Source organism: Lepus europaeus, chromosome 18, assembly GCF_033115175.1.
Source record: "Lepus europaeus isolate LE1 chromosome 18, mLepTim1.pri, whole genome shotgun sequence".
NCBI lineage: Eukaryota > Metazoa > Chordata > Mammalia > Lagomorpha > Leporidae > Lepus > Lepus europaeus.
In genome coordinates this window covers 45,359,997-45,380,459 of record NC_084844.1, presented here as the reverse complement: position 1 = coordinate 45,380,459, position 20,463 = coordinate 45,359,997, and the positions used below count along the sequence as shown (strand labels likewise).

The 20,463-nt window shown below is 42.0% G+C and overlaps 1 protein-coding gene across 1 annotated transcript in view; it reads right to left on the bottom strand.

Annotated features, from left to right (window-relative positions):
* Positions 1-20,463, bottom strand: part of CPD (carboxypeptidase D) — a 77,142-nt gene that overhangs the window by 33,262 nt on the left and 23,417 nt on the right. The window contains exons 3-7 of the mRNA XM_062175423.1: positions 10,185-10,327; positions 9,012-9,181; positions 7,192-7,541; positions 6,468-6,659; positions 4,912-5,079 (exon numbers count right to left, since the gene is read on the bottom strand). Coding sequence (XP_062031407.1) covers positions 4,912-5,079; positions 6,468-6,659; positions 7,192-7,541; positions 9,012-9,181; positions 10,185-10,327 — 1,023 coding nt within the window. The remainder of the gene's footprint in view (positions 1-4,911; positions 5,080-6,467; positions 6,660-7,191; positions 7,542-9,011; positions 9,182-10,184; positions 10,328-20,463) is intronic.

Sequence of the window (20,463 nt, the reverse complement as noted above, 5' to 3'; positions counted from 1 at the left end):
CTGGTCTCCCATGCGGGTGCAGGGCCCAAGCACTTGGGTCATCCTCCACTGCCTTCCTGGGCCACAGCAGAGAGCTGGACTGGAAGAGGAGCAATCGGGACAGAATCTGGCACCCCAATTGGGACTAGAACCCGGGGTGCCGGCGCCGTAGGCGGAGGATTAGCCAAGTGAGCCACAGTGCCAGCCAAAACTGATATTTTTAAAGTCATGTAATTTTAAAACAAGAGACCCTTGAGGTACAAGCAATTCATCCTGTTTATCTTGAAGATATGTAATCTAAAACAGAGAGATTAAATAAATCATGGATTTCAAACCAGTCTTGACCCACATTCAGAAAAAAAAAAGCTAAAAATTTCTCATAGTTATATGAGAAATCATTTAATTAAAGTTAAGTCATAAGACTTTTCATGATGTAAGGTAAAGAAAGTGATGCATTAAAACATATGTAGGGGCAACAATTGAGGCATAGTGAGTTATGTCACTGCCCGTAGCGCCAGGGTCCCATATGGGTGTTGGTTTGAGTCCCAGCTGCTCCATTTCCTATTCAACTCCCTGCTGATACACTTGGGAAGGCCGGGAAAGATGGCACCCATATGGCAGACTCAGCGAAAACTCTTGGCTTCTGGCTTCTGTTTGGCCCAGCCCCAGCCATCACACCATTTTGGGAGTGAACCAGTGGATGGAAGATCTCTCTCTCTCTCTCTCTCTCTCTCTCTGTCTCTCCCTCTCTATGACTTTGCCTTTCAAATGAATAAAATAGAGGGCTGGCACTGTGGCATAGTGGGCTAAGCCTCTATCTGTGGCACTGGCATCCCATATTAGTGCCAGTTCTAGTCCCGGCTGTTCCTCTTCCAATTCAGCTTTCTACTATGGTCTAGGAAAGCAGAAGATGGCCCAAGTGTTTATAGACTCCTGCACCTGCGTGGGAGACCTGGAAGAAGCTCCTGGCTCCTGGCTTTGGGTTAAGCCCAGCTACGGCCATTGTGGCCATTTGGGGAGTGAACCAGCAGATGGTTCACATTGTCTCTTCCTCTGTAACTCTGCCTCTCAAGTAAATAAATCTTTAAAAAAATAATAAAAAAAAAAAAGAATTTGAGAAAACAAAATGTGTCATGGAGAGAAGCATGTCTCATGATTGAAGATGCCTACTTCTCACCATGCCAAGTCTTCATATGACATCTTGCAAAGTTGTGGCTTATTTTCCTTGGACTGTAGCTACTAAGTTTTCAGATTCAGCCAACATAAAATTTTACCTATTCCGAGACTATTTTTTGTAAAGATTTATTCTATTTTGTTGAAAGACAGAGTTACAGAGAATGAAAGGGAGAGACAGAGGTCTTCCATCTGCTGGTTCACTACCCAAATGGCCATATTGGCCAGGATTATGCTAGGCCAAAATCAGGAGCCAGGAGCTTACTCCAGGTCTGGCACTACAAGTGGAAGCTTAACCTGATATGCCATAATGCTGGCTCCAAGAACATCTTTTTTTAAAGATTTATTTATTGGCCAGCGCCGTGGCTTAACAGGCTAATCCTCTGCCTTGCGGCGCTGGCACATCGGGTTCTAGTCCCGGTCGGGGTGCTGGATTCTATCCTGGTTGCCCCTCTTCCAGGCCAGCTCTCTGCTATGGCCCGGGAAGGCAGTGGAGGATGGCCCAAATGCTTGGGCCCTGCACCCCATGGGAGACCAGGAGAAGCACCTGGCTCCTGGCTTCGGATCAGCGAGATGCTCCGGCCGCAGCAGCCATTGGAGGGTGAACCAACAGCAAAAAGGAAGACCTTTCTCTCTGTCTCTCTCTCTCTCACTATCCACTCTACCTGTCAAATAAAAAAAAAAAAAAAAAAAAAAAGATTTATTTATTTATTTGAAAGGCAGAGTTACAGAGAGGCAGAGACAGAGAAAGAGAGAGAGGTCTTCCACCTGCTGGGCTAATCCGAAGCCAGGAGCCAGGAACTTCTTCCAAGTCTCACACGTGGGTACAGAGGCCCAAAGACTTGGGCCATCTTCTACTGTCTTCCCAGGCTGTAGCAGAGAGCTGGATCAGAAGAGGAGCAGCCAGGACTTGAACCAGCACGCATTTAGCATGCCAGCACTGCAGGTGGCGGCTCTTACCCACTATGCCACAGCGTTGGTCCTCCAAGAATATTTTTAAGAGCTCAAAATGAAAAATATTTTCTATCAAACATAAAATAGTTTAAAAAGGAAAGAAAAAATCATTTTCTAACCAGGGTACAACGTCTTAATTACTGTATGGCTCTTTGAGAACATTCCTTGATTACCAACTATAGAAGTATTTTTCCACTACTAGAAAGCATTCATAGCAATTTTTGGAGAAGCTCAATTTACTTTCTCAATCTAAATACCCGTAAGTATATATCATCCTTCTAAAATTGCAGGCTGCTTATCTATGCAATCAAATCTCAACAGAGATACTTCTTTGGGCCACTCTAATAAATGTTGACATTACATTTTTTAGCCATTTTTTGTTCACTGTTAATATTTTCACTCATTTTTAAAAAAACAGCTTTATGGTCATATAGTTCACATATTATTTAAAGTGGTCCAGCCCTGGCCATTGCAACCATCTGGGGAGTGAACCAGCAGATGGAAGATCTTTCTTTCCCCACCTCCCTGCCTCTCTCCTTCTCTCTGTCACTTTGCCTTTCAAACAAATAAACAAATCTTTTTAAAAAAACTTATGTGGGGCTGGTGCCGTGGCTCAACAGGCTAATCCTCCGCCTTGCGGCGCCGGCACACCGGGTTCTAGTCCCGGTTGGGGCGCCGGATTCTGTCCCGGTTGCCCCTCTTCCAGGCCAGCTCTCTGCTGTGGCCCGGAAGTGCAGTGGAGGATGGCCCAAGTGCTTGGGCCCTGCACCCCATGGGAGACCAGGATAAGCACCTGGCTCCTGCCTTGGGATCAGCGCAGTGCGCTGGCCGCAGTGCGCCGGCTGCAGCGGCCATTGGAGGGTGAACCAATGGCAAAGGAAGACCTTTCTCTCTGTCTCTCTCTCTCACTATCCACTCTGCCTGTCAAAAACAAAACAAAACAAAACAAAACAAAAACAAAAAACAAAAAAAAAACCAAAAAAACAAAACAAAAACAAAAAAAACTTATGTGTAGGGGCTGGTGTGGCGTAGAGTCGCCGCCTGCAGTGCTGGCATCCCATATGGGCACCAGTTCAATTCCCAGCTGCTCCATTTCCGATCCAGCTCTCTGCTATGGCCTGGGAAAGCAGTGGAAGATGGCCCAAGTCCTTGGGCCTCTGCCTCCACATCGGAGACCTGGAAGAAGCTCCTGGCTCCTGGCTCCTGGCTTTGTATCGGCGCAGCTCCAGCAATTGTGGCCAATTGGGGAGTGAACCAGAGGATGGAAGACCTTTCTCTCTTTGCCTCTCCATCTCTCTCTGTATAACTCTGACTTTCAAGTAAATAAATAAATCTTTTTTAAAAATCACATGTGGACATGTTTTTATTTTGAGCAACACCTTCACTCTTACTCACTTTGACTTTTCACTTTTCAACTGATCCATTACTGCTTAATAACATGGAAGTATGTAAGTTCAGATACTACACAACAATGAGGTCACTGTGCTGCAGTTACAACTATACCAAGCAGGAACAAACTCTGCCATGCAATGGGTTAAGCTGCCACTTGAGGCACCCGCATCCCCTATTACAGGGCTGGTTTGAGTCCTGGCCACCCCTTTCCATCCGTCTCTGCTGATTCACCTGGGAAGCAGTAGATTATAGCTCAAGTACTTGGGTTCCTGTCACCCACATGGAATTCTGCATTCCTGGCTTCAGGCAGGCTCAGCTCTGGCTGTTGCCAGTATTTGGGGGAGTTAACCAGCAGATGGAAGATCTCTCTTTCTTTTTTGGGAAGTGATTTAACGGGTGGAAGATCTGTCTCTCTGTTACTCTGCCTTTGGAATAAACAAATACTCTTAAAAAAAAAAAAGAATATACCAACTAAAAGATAAGAGAATGTTCCTAAATATAAACTTACATAAAGTTTACTGAACTTTAGGAAGAAGTATGCAGAAAAAAAAAGAGAGTTGGAAAACACCCAGGAAACTGTCATAGCAATGAGAAAAGATGTTTATTGTTGTTTGCCATAAAAAAAAAAGGGTACTCATTTTAAAGAAGCACAAGACTAAAGGCTGGCATTTGGCATTTAAAATACCTGTATCCCAAATGGGAATGTCTAGTTTTAAGTCCCAGCACCACTCCCAATTCCAGCTTCCTGCTTAGCAATGCAGACCCTGTAGGCAGCAGTGATGGCTTCAGCAATTGGGTTCCTGCTGCCCATGTGGGAGACCCAGATTGAGTTTCTGGCTCCTAGAATCAGCCCCGCCTAGCTGCTGCCATTGCAGACATTTGGAGAGTGAACCAGCAGTTAGGAGCTCTCTTTTAGGGCTGGCGCTCTGGCCCAGTGGGTTAAGTAGCTGCCTATAGTGTCAGCATTCCATATGGGTGCCAGTTCGAGTCCCGGCTGCCCCACTTTTGACCCAGCTAATGTGCCTGGGAAAGCAGTAGAATGGTGGTCCAAGTCTTGGGGCTCCTGCACCCACATGGGAGACCCAGAAGAAGCTCTTTGCTCCTGGATTCAGCCTGGCCCATCCCTGGGCACTGTGGCCATTTGAGGAGTAAACCAGCAGATGGAAGACCTTTCTCTCTCTCTCTCTGTCTCTCTCCCTCCCTCCCTCCCTGTAACTGTCTTCAAAATAAATAAATAAATCTTTAAAAAAAAAAAAAAAAAGAAGCTCTTTCTTTTTCCCTCTCCTCTCACATGAATGAATGGATGAATAAATGAATATTCTTTAAAAACAAAGACTATAAACAAATAAAATTCCACAGGATTTTCAGATGCTTTCAGTTAGAATTAATAAGTGGAATATAAAGTTGCTGTACCTCCATGTAGGTTTGCTGACAGCACAAACGGATAGGCCTTCATCCAGCTCATTACAGCAATGGTTTCTGGTTGGGCAGGGTCTGTGATCTGAACAAACTGGTCTGGGAAATTTCGGTTCAGGTCAAAGTTGTTGCTGTTATTTCTTCCAATTACACTTACTGAATCTCCTGTAAGAAAAAGACTCACATTTAAGTTGTTTCACTTATGTTTTAACCTGATACATACTACTACTTTGGCAATCTTACCTGTGACTTTGGCATAACAGGCTTTATGATTATTACTCACATCGGGATTCTAAAGTTGCTTTTCACACTGAGTATTACTTTTAAACAAAGAGGTAAACCATTACCCTTTCATTTTTGCCCTTTGGTCACACTTTGAGAGGAAAAAACTCAGTTATACAAATGATATTAAAACACCACTCAGGGGACTGGGATTGTGATATAGGTTAAGCCACAGCTTGCTGTGCCGAAATTCCACATCAGAGTGCCGGTTTGAGTTCTAGCTGCTTCACTGCCAAACCAGCTTCCTGCTAATGTGCCTGGGAAGCTAAAAAAGATGGGCCCATGCCACCCATGTGAAAGACCCGGATGGAATTACTGGATCCTGGCTTTAGCTTGGCCCAGCCCAGGCTGTTGTGGCCACTTGGGGAAAGAATCTCTCTGTGTCTCTCCCCCTCTCTCTGTAACTCTTTCAAATAAATAAATACGTCTTTAAAAACAAAATCAGGCCGGCGCCGTGGCTTAACAGGCTAATCCTCCACTTTGCAGTGCCGGCACACCGGGTTCTGGTCCCGGTTGGGGCACCGGATTCTATCCCGGTTGCCCCTCTTCCAGGCCAGCTCTCTATTATGGCCCGGGGAAGGCAGTGGAGGATGGCCCAAGTGCTTGGGCCCTGCACCCGCATGGGAGACCAGGAGAAGCACCTGGCTCCTGGCTTCGGATCAGCGAGATGCCCGGCCGCAGCGGCCACTGGAGAGTGAACCAATGACAAAAGGAAGACCTTTCTCTCTGTCTCTCTCTCTCTCACTATCCACTCTGCCTGTCAAAAAAAAAAAAAAAAAAAAATCAAAACAAAACAAAACTTTGCTCAGGGGTGAGCTTTATGGCAGAGCATGTTAAGCCACTGCTTGATACACCCACATCCCTTATTAGAGAGCTGATTTGAGTCCCAACTCCTTTATTTCCCATCTAATTTCCTGCTAATGCATTCTACAAACAGCAGATGACGGCCCAAGTGCTTGGTTCCCTGCCACCCATGTGGGAGACCTGCATGGCATTTTGAGCTCCTGGCTTCAACCTAGCCCTGCCCTGGCTGTTGAGGATATCTAGGGAGTGATTCACTAGTGGAAGAGCATAACCAAAATAGAAGGAGCTATTAAATATAAAGTTGGTCATATAATTATTGAATGGACTGGCCTATCTTACAAAAATACATGAGCTAAAACCAATTATAAATGATAAGAATAAAGTAGGCAGACAACCGGTTCAAATTCTCTCCTATCCACAGCAATCATGCCATAAGATTTAAGCATGAAAAGACAGCTATTCTTTACCTTCCTGGGACTTTTCATATCCATCAGGATTCATGGATGGCATAATATGAATTCTAGTGCTGCGAACCAGATCTGTGACTTCAGAATCTAGTCCAAAGTTCTTACACAGGTACTCAATGAGGTTCAATAGCAGTTCTCTTCCTACCACTTCATTTCCATGCATATTTCCAATATATTTAAATTCTGGTTCACCTGTAAACAAAATAATTACACAGAAGATGTTTTTTCCTTTTCAGTTGCCATGGACTCTGTTTTTTTTCCCCAAGATACAGAAAAACCCTGAACCAAAAGCCTAAGAAAACACGTATTTTTGGCAAAGGAAGCAAAGAAAAACCTTCATAAACATCTTATAAAGCAGCTCCCTTACTAATACTCATCTGCTTGAGTAGGCTCAAAGCACATCTATTCATGAGAAAGCTTCGAAAAGTCCATGGAAAATGCACATTATCTTTCAATTCCATTTTTCCAAGGAAATTTTGAAGCTCCAGCATATTTGCTATATAATATGAAAAATAAAAGTACTATTAGTAGAAGGAATCTAAACTACCATGCCTAATATAGACTGCCAAACAGTCTTCTCTTTTTTGGGAAAAGGCTGGTTACATTTCCTTTTTTCTTTCTTTTTTTAAATAATGTCTTCTTAATTCTAGTTATATATATCATAAGTAACTTTTTTGGATGAAGCACATCAAAACAGTACAGAGTGAAAAACCACACCAATTACCTGGTTCATGGACACCTGGATTATCTGATATCTCCATCACATAAAGTTCTCTTGACTCTACTGATTTTCCCAATGAATAAAGCCTGGTGATATTAGGATACTCATTGGCAAACCTTCTCAAGAAGATTTCCATATCAGGGAAATGATGGTGGCGAAAGTCCTTTGGCTGAATTGGCTGGTGGGAGGATGATGTACCAGGAGGAATATTAGGTACAGCAACTGTGCTAGCAGTTACTACAGATTCCGTTGTGTCAGCATTTACCGAAGCCACAGTTGGCCGAAGGGAAAAATCCACTTCTGTGGCTGGTCCTTCTTTCACCACTATGTTATTAACAGTCAATGGCATATACCTGAAAAAATATTTGAAAAAGATTTGAAAAAGTAGTTAGCTTGGTTTAAGAAACACAATGCTTGGGGCTGGCGTTGTGGCACAGTGATTAAAGCTGTTGCATGCAGTGCCGGCATCCCATATGGGTGCCAGTTCCATTCCCAGCTGCTCTACTTCCAATCCAGCTCTCTGCTATGGCCTGGGAAAGCAGTCGAAAATGGCCCAAGTCCTTGTGCCCCTGCACCTGCATCGGAGACCCGGAAGAAGCTCCTGGCTCCTGATCGGCACAGCTTCAGCCGTTGCAGCCATTTGAGGAGTGAACCAGCAGATGGACCCCTCTCTCTGCCTCTCCTTCTCTCTCTGTGTAACTCTGACTTTCAAATAAATAAATAAATCTTAAAAAAAAAAAAAAAAGAAACACAATGCTTTACATTACAAAAGTACAAAAGTATGGTAGCCTCTTCACACTCTTTAACTTAGTGGTTTATGAATATGCAAATTAAATATAGAAGTGTAAATTTAAGAGTTTTAAGATATGTCACAGAGGATTTTAGATTAATTCCTCTCTTCTCAGGCACCACACTCTAGAAGCCTTACAAAATATTACATTCAAAGGAAAGAATATACTCCAAAGCTGAGGTTGTTACTTCTTTTTTTTTTTTTTTTTTACAGGCAGAGTGGACAGTGAGAGAGAGAGACAGAGAGAAAGGTCTTCCTTTTGTCGTTGGTTCACCCTCCAACGGCCGCTGTGGCCGGCGCATCTCACTGATCTGAAGCCAGGAGCCAGGTGCTTCTCCTGGTCTCCCATGCGGGTGCAGGGCCCAAGGACTTGGGCCATCCTCCACTGCCTTCCCGGGCCATAGCAGAGAGCTGGACTGGAAGAGGGGCAACCAGGACAAAAATCCAGCGCTCCAACCGGGACTAGAACCCGGTGTGCCGGCGCCACAGGCGAAGGATTAGCCTATTGAGCCGCAGCGCCAGCCTGTTACTTCATTACATCCAATACTACAATACTCAAAAAAGAAATAAATTATTCAACTTTTTGCACTGTTTATCAGACTGTCATCCAACTTCTTTCCCAAGCAAGAATGTTCAAAATTACATAAAAAGTTACCAACTAAACCCTTTTCAAAGTGAGCTTCCAAAGGATTTCCAGAGGAGGTGGGAAATCACTCATTTAATATACCAGAAAGCTGTTAACAAGACAGTTCTTCAAAATGTCATTTACAGAGGCCTGGGTTTCTTACGCTCCAATATTCAATTAGCCATCATGCAATGCTTTATACAGCTGGGCATCTTTCAAGCTTCACCTTCGGTTGTGCTGTTAGACTATGTGACAAAAAACTGCACAATAGTATTTTCTCATTACAAAAGGAAAAAAATAACAAGAAAAATAAAAGCTAAATGAAGTGAATAATATTCACTAGACTACACTTCTGTCTTAGATACACAACAGAGGCTTGACAACTTAATTAAAAGTCTAAATTCTTACCCAGTTAAGACTACTGTAAGGTTATAAGTTCCAGGAACAAGTAATCTATGGAAATCACCAAATCTGCCTGTCGTGATATTATGATTAATACCAGTCACTGAGATGGTTGCATTTTCCAAACCAGATCCTGTTACTGAATCTTTAACAAATCCTTTAATTCCAATGTGAACCTTAAAAAATAAAATAAAATAAAACAAGAATCAAAGCTCAGAGACAATCAATTTGGAAGGTAAAACAGCATAATTTTACTCTGCATTGATGATGGAAATTCTAAAGTATAAGCTTACCCCTCTATATCATATCCCTAAAACATTTGTCAGTCCCTTGAAGTTGAATTAAAATATAGATAAAAATATTAATCCTTAAACTTAAGTCCTGTGTGTCTGAACCCAATACTAGAGAGCTGCTTTTGAAATTCCCTGTGCTCCAGGTGGTGTTGTGGCACAGCAGGTTAAGTTACCACCTGTGATGCCAGCATCCCACAAGACGTCCCAGTTTGAGTCCCAGATGATCTGCTTCCCATCCAGTTCCTGGCTAATGCATCTGGGAAAGCAGTGGAATATGGCCATAGCACTTGGACTGCTACCACCCATTTGGGTGACCCAGATGGGGTTCTTGGCTCCTGGCTTCAGTCTGGCCCAGGTTTGGCTGTTGTGGCCATTTGAGGAGTAAAAACAGTGGATGGAAGATCAATCAATTGTTACCTCTCTGTCTCTCTCTATCTGTAACTGCCTTTCAAATAAATAAATAAGCCTTAAAAAAAAATTCCCTATCCTTAAAACCAGACTACTAGTTTTCTCAACAAGATATAATTTCTGGTATATCCAATAGTTGTAATAGCCTGTTTGATGTTTAAACTGTTGTCCATGGATCACATAAAAGCACTGTAGCAAAAAATGACCACATGACATTATAAGAATCTGGTAGTACAATTTTAGCTACTTATTTCAGTTTGAAAGTGTTCCAAGACAGGCAAAGGGAGCCCTCTGGAGCAGAGAGCTAGGGGTGCAGGGCAGAGCAAGAATATGTTTCAGTAGGTTAACCTACAATCTTTATTTTAAAAAAGAGATACATAAAAGACATCTAATATAAACTGTCATTCAAATGCACCTGGGTTTCCCCCTCTTTTGATCCACTATTTCCACACCCCACACTTCCAGCCAGCGACTTTACCTTCTCAATCAATGTGATCAGAGACTCCCGATTATTCTCCCATTCTTGTCGAAGCTGTGAAGCAGGTGGGTACTTGCAACAAGAGAGTTCTAATGTGATCTCAAAACAGTTGGCCCATACATAATTGTAGTCTTGCATGCCACCTGTAACATGAAGGGAAAAATAAGTTCACTTGAAGAATTCCACCCTCTGAAAGACTGAAGGGACTAAATCAGCCATTCATGCATGTATAAATTTTTTTCATTAAGTTGTCTGAAATTGCAGAAGACTCTCGAATTATAGAGGAGACTTATAAGGAATATAAGGAAATACAGATCAGTTAATAACAACACTTGAGTACTATATGCCACACTTGTTCTAAGAGTTTTATGTATATTAATAATCTTTTAAATTTTTTTTATTTATTTGACAGGTAGAGTTACAGACAGTGAGAGACAGAGAGAAAGGTCTTCCTTCCATTGGTTCACTCCCCAAATGGCCGCAACAGCCAGAGCTGCGACGATCTGAAGCCAGGAGCCGGGTGCTTCCTCCTGGTCTCCCATGTGGATGCAGGGGCCTAAGCACTTGGACCATCTTCTACTGCTTTTCCAGGCCACAGCAGAGAGCTGGACTGAAAGAGGAGCAACCGGGACTAGAACTGGCGCCCATATGGGATGCTGGCGCTGTAGGTGGAGGATTAACCTAGTGTGCCACGGCGCCGGCCCCTATATTTAATCTTTACAACAAATATATAAGATGGGTATTACTATTTTGCTCATTTTGCCAATGTGAGAATTGAGGCACAAAGCAGTTCAAATGTATAACAATGAAAATGAAGGGTATATATGATCTCAAATTTGTGAAACACACTCATGCCAAGGCATTATTACAGACCTACTATTCCAACTGTACTGTACCCTTTATTAAGAAGGTGGCAAGAAAAAAAATACAGACCTACTATTCCAACTGTACTGTACCCTTTATTAAGAAGGGTGGCACAGCTAAACAAATCAGGGAAAAATAAAAGACAAAACAAACTCTTTAAAAAAGTGTTTAATGCAACACAGAATTCATACGCATTCCTGGTCAACTACCTTCACCATTTTTATACCTATAAAAGCCAGCACACTCATTCTGTAGAAAATCTATTATACTATTATTCCTGTAATTTGCTTTCTCACTTCTCGTTTACAGTGGATAAAGACTAAAACATAGAGCACAGAGGGAACATAACTTCTCCATGATCCCACCTTGCTTCTGAAATATAAGTAGGCAAATATTTATAATGTCAGACATTGACCACAGCCCACTTTCTACATGTGAAATGAGCCCTGACCTTAGCCACTTCCTTCCGTTACCCCTGACATGCCTCAAAAGACAGGGTTTAGATGAATTCATGTCCACTATTCACCAAACCAATCTTCTCCAAAAGGGCATTTCCCCCTCTGACGAGGCAAACTACAAATGTGGGTTTTAAGAGTCTTATTCTCTAGCCCCCATGCATCCCAGATGAAGTTATACAGGATCCTTCAGCTGAGAAAGGAGGAGAATAATTTCCCTTTCACGGACAGCACCAACAGGCACAGGATGCTTGAGTCATAGATTCTTCTGCCATTTACTGGCTGAGAGCCTTTTGGCATTAACACAAGTCTTTATTTATTTATCTGCAAAGTGAGCATTAGATGATAACAAAGGACCAGGCTAACTCCCTGGATTCTGTATTTAAAAATACATGATGATTTGATTTTAAAATGCAGGGAAAGAACACCTGGAAAAAAGACAATTCTAAACTTACTTCCAGAGAAAATGAATGGCAATTTAAAGTACAATTTTTTTAGGTGTTCATTAAAGAACTAGGCTTAGAAAATACTGAAAAATGCCAACAACATAGCAAAATTAGCAAAGATGTGACAGAAAGAAAATAGCAATGTGATTCTGTTGCGTTTTCATTATGTGTTTTGAGGTATATCCAGTTCTTAAAATATGCCTATCTCATCTAACACAATTTGCTTTTGTTTCATTGGAAAAGTCATAGAATAAATATTTCTAATGCATTAAGAATCTGAGCAAAGAAACTTCAAAAAAGAAATTCAGGGCTCTGGATTGTTGTTCTGGAAAACAAACAAAGAAAGCAGCTGAACACAATCCCAAAATTATCCAAGCAGGATCACACCAATTCTAGTGACACACCACCTAATCTCAGGATACATAAAGGAGATCATCACACTTTCTCCAGGTTCATCCATGTTAATTCAAGCACTTATAAATAAAGCCAAGATTTTGTTTACAATCTAGAGAAGAATTCCGCATTTATAAATAATTAATGTAATACAGTAAGACAGGACAGTGGTGATGGTTGTACAACAATGTAAACATACTTAATGCCACTTAAAATGATTAAAATGATGAATTTTATGTTATGTATATTTTACCACAATAAAAACAGTAATGGTGATACAGTGAGCCTATGACACCAGTCCTAATTTTTAAGATGTTTATTTCTGTACCTCAAAGGCAGAGTGGAGGAGAGCGTGCACAGTCAGAGGAAATGGCTTTGTGAAGGTGCAGGCTAAGAGTGCTATGAGGCGGCTAAGGCCACGCGATCAGGGCAGAACTGCAGTGCTGCTGAGAGGTAGTGAAAGGTCAGGCTGGAAATGTAAGCAGGATCTAAAAAAGGCTGCGGATAAAGGCCTCCTTGTCTTTCCAAAACACAGCAAACATGACCGTCTTCTGTTGGCTTGAATAGAAAAGTGGCACGATGGATAGAAGGTGGTATGGTCTGTACAGGAGACAGATTGGAAGCAAAAGGCTCACTCAGGCAGCTTTTACAGTAGTCTAAGGGAAAGTAATTAGGCCCCAAATGAGCTGGTGCCAACTGTGTGGAAGGGAAAGGAAACAACGCAAGATAAAATACTGATGGGATCTGATAAATGACAGGAGTTGAGGAAAACAAAAGAATCAAAAAGGGCCTGTGGCCTGATTAACTGGGCTAATGATGATGCCGTCAACAGTGAGAAGCAGCAAGATTTGTAAGAGTAACAGCTAAGGAGGGCATGACAAGTTTTGCCTGGAGTATCTTGGGTTTGAAATATTTACAGAACATTTAGACAGACACACCCAGAAGGAATTCTTAAGTGCAAGTTTGGGGTTTGTGGTAAAGGGTAGTCCTTCTCAAGAAATTATCACTTAAGACTAGGGAGTTCAATTTTCATTTAACAAACATTAATTGGGCACTTGCTGTATGCCAGGCACTATTCTATTGGTGACAGAGTGACAAAATAGAGAAGGTCCCTGATCTTTCAAAACTTAAATTCTTATAGTGAGAGGCAGACAGTAAATATAAACAACAACAACAACAAAAATCAGACAGTAAGAAGTGCTATGCAGAGAAGTTTAATAGAGTAACATGATCACTAGTAACTGGTAGCAAGTAGATTAGTCAGGAAAAGTCTTTTTTGAGAAAGCTTACCAATTTTGGAAAATGTTTATTTCTTTTCATTTTATTTCAAAGGCAGGGACAAACAGATCTAGCGAGATCTTCCATCTACTGGTTCATTCCCCAAATGCCCACAAAAGCTGGGTGTGGGATAGGCTGAACCCAAGAGCCTGAAAATCAATCTAGGTCTCCCACATGAATGGTAAGAGGTCAACTACCTGAACCATCACCTAATGCTTCCCACAATGTGCATAAACAGGAAGCTGGAATTGAAAGATGTGCTGGGACTTGAACTCAGGCATTCTGATATGGAGTTGTCTTAAACACTGAACCAAACACCAGCCCTCCCTCGTCATCCCAGAAAGAGGGTTTGTAAAGAGTTGATATTCAGCCAAGATCTGAAAAACAAGACGGAGTCAGCCTGTTAAAAGTCAGAGAGAAGAGCACTCCAAGTAGAGGGGAAAAGCTTAGTGAGTCTGAATGGAAAGGCTACCATGGCTGGAGTAGGTGGGTCAAGCCACTGTCTGCAATGCTACCATTCCATATTGGGGGTGGTTCATGTCATGTCTGCTCCACTTCTAATCCAGCTCCCTGCTAATGTGTCTGGGAAAGAGAGGAAGGCAGCTCAAGTAGTTGGGCTCTTGTTCCCACATGTGAGACCCCCACGAAGCTCCTGGATTTGATCTGGCCTGGCCTTGGCCAATGCGGCCATTTTGAGAATGAACCAAGAAATGAAAGCTCGCTCTCTCTCTTTCAAACAAATAAATAAATTTTAATCTTTAAGAGAAATTTACCATCTTAATCATTTTAAGCATACAGTAGTGTTAACTATATTCATATTGTTATTGTGTAACAGACTTTTAGAACTTTTTCAGCTTGCATTGAACAACTTTTCTTTCTCCCTTCCCTCTAGCCACTGGCAACCAGCGTTCTACTTTCTGAGATTGTGACTACTTTAGATACCTCATATAAGTATCTAATACTGTAATCATACAGTATTTTATCTTTTTATGGCTGACTTATTTCACTTAGTATAATAATGTCTTTAAGGTCCATCTATGTTGTACTGTACAAAAGGATTTCATTCCGCTTTAAGGCTCAATATTTCCTTTTATCTATATAACCACATTTTGTTTATCCACTCATCTGTCAATTGACATTTAGTTGCTTCCACCTCTTGGCAATTGTGAATAATGCTGTCATGAATATGGCCTAAATTCTGTTTTCAATTCTTTTGGGCATATGCCCAGAAGTGAGATTGCTGGAACATACAGTAATTCTATTTTTAAGCTTTGAAGGAATCTCCATACCACTTTTCTTACTAAATCATTTTAAATTCTCACCAACAGCACACAGAGGTTCCGATTTTCTGTATCCTTGCCAAGACTTGTAGTTTCAGGGTTATTTGTTTTATTTTTGACTGTGGTCCTCTCAATGGGTATGAAGTGATATATTATGGTTTTAATTTACATTTCCCTGATTACTATTGATGCTGAACATCCTTTCAAATGCTATTGGCTATTTCTACCTCTTCTTTGGAGAAAACGTCTATTCAAGTCCTCTGCTCATTTTAAATTAGATTACTTGGTTTTTATTATTGACACATATTTATTCTGGGTATTAACCCCTTAATAGATATGATTTGCCAATTTTTTTTCCCATTCCATGGGTTGCTCTTTCACTTTGCGGACTGTTTCAAGTCTGACAATTTTCACATTGATTCACAATATTGCTGTGAGGAACACTGGAGGTTTTGATATGATCTGAGTTACCCTTTGAGATCATTCTGACTACTAGGTAGAAAATGACCACATAGGGGCAAAAAGGGAGGTCGGGAGATGAATTAGATAGTGGTGGCTTGTATTAGGTTAGTGGTAGTGGAAGTCAAGAGGGCAGATTGGGATACAGGAAGTACTCCTTTATATGAATCAAGGATGAATTCTGGACTCTCAGATTGAGAAAGCAGGGAGAGAGGCATGCCATTCACGGGAAGTTGGGGGAAACACATGTGGTGTGCCTCAAGCCCTGTCTCAGATCCTCTTCTCTGACTTCACTATTTCTTTGGTGTCTCATTCAGCTCCGTGGTTTTACATAATACCTTCAGGGTGACAACCCTCAAATTTCTATCTGTGTCCTAGATTTCTTTCCCAAACTCCAGACTTGTACATTCAATTGCCAATTCAATATCTCTACTTGGATATCACAAACAACATGTCCAAACCTGAACTTCTCTTCCCCAGTCTTGCTCCGTCTTTCCCATTGCAGTGAGTGGCACTTCCATCCTAATTGCTCAGGCCACAAAGCCTTGGAATCACATTCCATATCCAAGTTTCATTACATTATGCTAGAGCTAATATCAAAATACAGCGAGAATCCAAAGATTCCTTCTTACCACTGCTGCAGCCTGGAACCAGCCAACACGAGGTCTGCAAGGACTACTAACACCTTTCCTCATTTCTGACCGTGCCTTTCTACATTCTTTTCTCAACACAGATGCCAGAGTAATTCTGTTAAAATGTAACTCTAATGTTATTCCTCTTTTCAAAATAGTAATGACTCCTGTATTTCATTCAACTCAAAGCTTTTTTTTTTGGCCAGGCAGAGTTAGCGAGCGAGCGAGAGACAGAGAGAAAGGTCTTCCTTCCATTGGTTTATTCCCCTAACGGCCGCTAAGGCCGGCGCTGCACCCATCCAAAGCCAGGAGCCGGGTACTTCCTCCCGGTCTCCCATGCTGGTGCAGAGACCCAAGCACTTGGGCCATCCTCTGCTGCCCTCCCGGGCCACAGCAGAGCCCAGGAGGGCTCTGGACTGGAAGAGGAGGAACCGGGACTAGTACCCGGCACCCCAACCAGGACCAGAACTTGGGGTGCCTGCGCCGCAGGTGGGGGATTAGCCTAGTGAGCCACGGCACCGGCCCAAAGCTTTAGTCTTTACTGTGTAAAGTTTGTACGAGATTTGCTCTAGTTCCCCCACAGCACCCTCCTTCCCTTGTTAATCTCCTTTTATACTTTCCCCATCACTGGCCTCTTTGATGTTCAGTGGATACACCAGGTTCTTGACTTTGGGATTTGGCTCCATGTGTTCCCTCTGCTTAGAACGTTCTTCTTCCAGGGATCCCTACTTCACTACCTCCCTTACCTCCACCTCTTTGTTCCAATTTCAACTTGACAATGAGGTCGGGTCATCCTGACCTCCCATTTAAAGTTACTACTTACTTCTCCCCATAACTATGGCCAAGCCCATCCTACTAGAACATCCAATTCCTCTTATCCATTTTTACTGTTCTTTTTCTGATAACACTTAACAATTAAACTATTATGTTTCTCCTTGCAACACGAGGGCAGAGATCTCTGTTACGCCCACTGATGAATATTCCACGCACTAAGGCAGGACCTGGAACCTAGTAGTCCTTCAATAAATATTCATTGAATCAATGAAAAGAAGCTGTGGCAGTGGGAAGTTAAGATGTCTGTTTTAAATGTATGGAGAGGCCCACTGAACGTTCATATGGAAACAGCAGACACTTTGTCTTCCCAAAACGCATGGAGGTTTATAACCACCACAGGCTCAGTTGTAACTTGCCTGACTAGGCTTACTTTGGTCTTAACCTTTCCTCTTAGAAAGCAAGACTATCTTTTAGCTTTCTCTTATCTTCTACCATCCTGGCATTCCCTTTGGGTCTGGCATGAAACTGGCAGTACACTGATTTTCATATCCTTACTAAGTCATATTTATTCATTAGGTCATCAGTCACCTATAGCAACTGCTGATCCATTGTTCTGTGCCTATGTTTGACAACTCTCACTTGAATACATACATGTGAACACATACATGCTCTTTATTATACTGATAATAAGAAATCTTTTCCAATTTTTACTACTATATTTGTCACAACACAGCAGTCATATATAAGAAACTATATTGATTATTGGGATTTATAAATAAAAGACATGTTTCCACAGAAGCAGCAAAACAGAACACATAAAACACATTTCAGAGCAATAAAAATGTGCACTGATCTTTGTTTGCATATGTAAAATTTAATACCTATATTAAATTGTAAAAATGGCCAACTCACACTTTAATTATGCCAGAAGGCAGTGAAGTAGACTACTTATAACACTATAATCACTAGGCATGATTCCTTTTGTTTGTCCCTTAATTATTTTACTTCAATAGCAATTTAAGAAATACTAGCTAAGAGGCAGCAAGAAGACAAAGCTTACAACATTTTAAAGTGTTACCTAATCAAGTTTCTGAAATTTTTTTTTTTTTTGACAGGCAGAGTGGATCATGAGAGAGAGAGACAGAGAGAAAGGTCTTCCTTTTGCTGTTGGTTCACCCTCCAATGGCCGCTGTGGCCGGCACGTCTCGCTGATCCGAAGCCAGGAACCAGGTGCTTCTCCTGGTCTCCCATGGGGGGCAGGGCCCAAGCACTTGGGCCATCCTCCACTGCCTTCCCGGGCCATAACAGAGAGCTGGCCTGGAAGAGGGGCAACCGGGACAGAATCCGGTGCCCCAACTGGGACTAGACCCTGTGTGCCGGCACCGCAAGGCAGAGGATTAGCCTGTTAAGCCACGGCGCCTACCTAAAGTAGTTCATTTTAGATACCAACATACATAGACCAACAAAACAAACCAGAAATTATAGCAACAGAAAAAAGTATTTGGAATTTGATAAAGGACAGAAAAATCAGTAACTGTTAACATAGCTAAAACTGGTTAACTAAGTGGTAAAAAATGCAAGGGGGGAATTGACTTCTTATCAGACCAAATAAACTCTTTAATCCTTATGGAATTTAATGTAAAAATAAAACCATAAGCAAAGCTAGAGATCAACATATGTATTTTTGTACTCTCAGGATGAGGAGAGCCTTTGTATTTTTTTTTTTTAAAGATTTTCTATTTATTTATTTGAGAGGTAGAGTTACAGTAGGAGAGACAGAGAGAAAGGTCTTCCATCTGCTGGTTCACTCCCCAAAAGGCTGCAAAGGCCAGAGCTGAGTTGATCCAAAGCCAGGAGCTAGGAGCTTCCTCTGGGTCTCTCACATGGGTGCAGGGGCCCAAGGACTTTGGCCATGCTCTACTGCTCTCCCAGGCCATAGCAGAGAGCTGGATTGGAAGAGAACAGCCAGGACAGGAACTGGCACTCATATAGAATGGTGGCATTGCAGACGGAGGCTTAGCTTACTATGCCACAGCACCGTCCCCAAGCCTTTCTAAATATGATGTCATGAGGCAGTGTTGTAGCCTACAGGATTAAGCCACTGCCCACAAAGGCCAGCATCCCATATGGGCACTGTTTCAAGTCCTTGCTGCTCCACATCCAATTCAACTCCCTGTTAAGGGCCTGGGAAGACAGCTCAAGTACTTTGGCCCCTGCCACCTATATGGAAAACCAGATGAAGCTCCTGGCTCCTGGGTCTAGTATTGCACAGCCCAGGCCACTGAGGTCATCTAGAGAGTGAACCAGAGGATGGATGTTCTCTGTGTAACTCTGAATGTCAAATACATAGATAAATCTTTATAAATAAATAAGACATCAAAGTAGTCTGACACCAGATTTAACTACCTAAAAACTTAAAAGTATCTATGGTCCAAAATCCTATCATAAAAATTATAAAGAAAATGAAAGAGGAATAAAAAAACAGACTACAAAACATTTCTGGATAGCAATTTAGTGAGATGGATATAAAATCTTTAAAATAGGTATAATCTTTTTAAAATTTATTAATTTATTTTTTTGACAGGCAGAGTGGACAGTGAGAGAGAGAGAGACAGAGACAGAGAGAAAGGTCTTCCTTTTGCCGTTGGTTCACCCTCCAATGGCTGCCATGGCCAGCATGCTGCGGCCAGTGCATCGCACTGATCAAAGCCAGGAGCCAGGTGCTTCTCCTGGTCTCCCATGCAGGTACAGGGCCCAAGCACTTGGGCCATCCTCCACTGCACTCCCGGGCCATAGCAGAGAGCTGGCCTGGAAGAGGGGCAACCGGGACAGAATCCAGTGCCCTGACTGGGACTAGAACCCGGGGTTCCGGCACCGCAGGCGGAGAATTAGCCTATTGAGCCATGGCGCCGGCCAAAATAGGTATAATCTTAACACAGAAATTTCTTTTCCAGGAATTCATTCTAAGATAATAACTATAAGGAGGAAAACTCTGGTGTTTAAATTGAAGAAGAATAAAACTGGGAACAACCTAAATGCCAAAAATAGAGGAGGACAAGTTTAGTAAATTATGATATAAAATGTGCTATCATGCAATCATACATTTACTATCATTATACTTACCACACATTAAGCAAAAAAAGTTATGGAACAATATATATGACAAATGTTCTTGTATTCTAAATTATTTTTCTTTAAAGCATAAAGAGTTTCTCAAACACTCTTTATTCAAATGTGAAGTAACTGATTAAAAACTTTTAAAAAAGATTTCTTTATTTATTTGAAAGACAGAGTTAGAGAGAGAGGTAGAGACAGAGATAGAGAGAGGTCTTCCATCTGTTGGTTCACTCCCCAGATGGCTGCAATGGCTGGAGCTGGGCCAATCTGAAGCCAGGAGCCAGGAGCTTCTTCTGGGTCTTCCACAGATGCAGGGGCCCAAGGACTTGGGATATCTTCCACTTCTTTCCCAGGCACATTAGCAGGGAACTGGATTGGAAGTGGAGCAGCCAGTACTGAAACCTGTGTCCATATGGGATGCCAGTGTGTAGTCAGGGCTTTAATCCACTGTGCCACAGTGCTGGCCCCCAAAACACTTTTGACAAATATCCTTAATCAACATACTGCTTCATAGCTCTTTTAAAAATCGGTTTATGGGGGTATAATTTAACATATTATTAAATTCATCACATTTAAGTGTA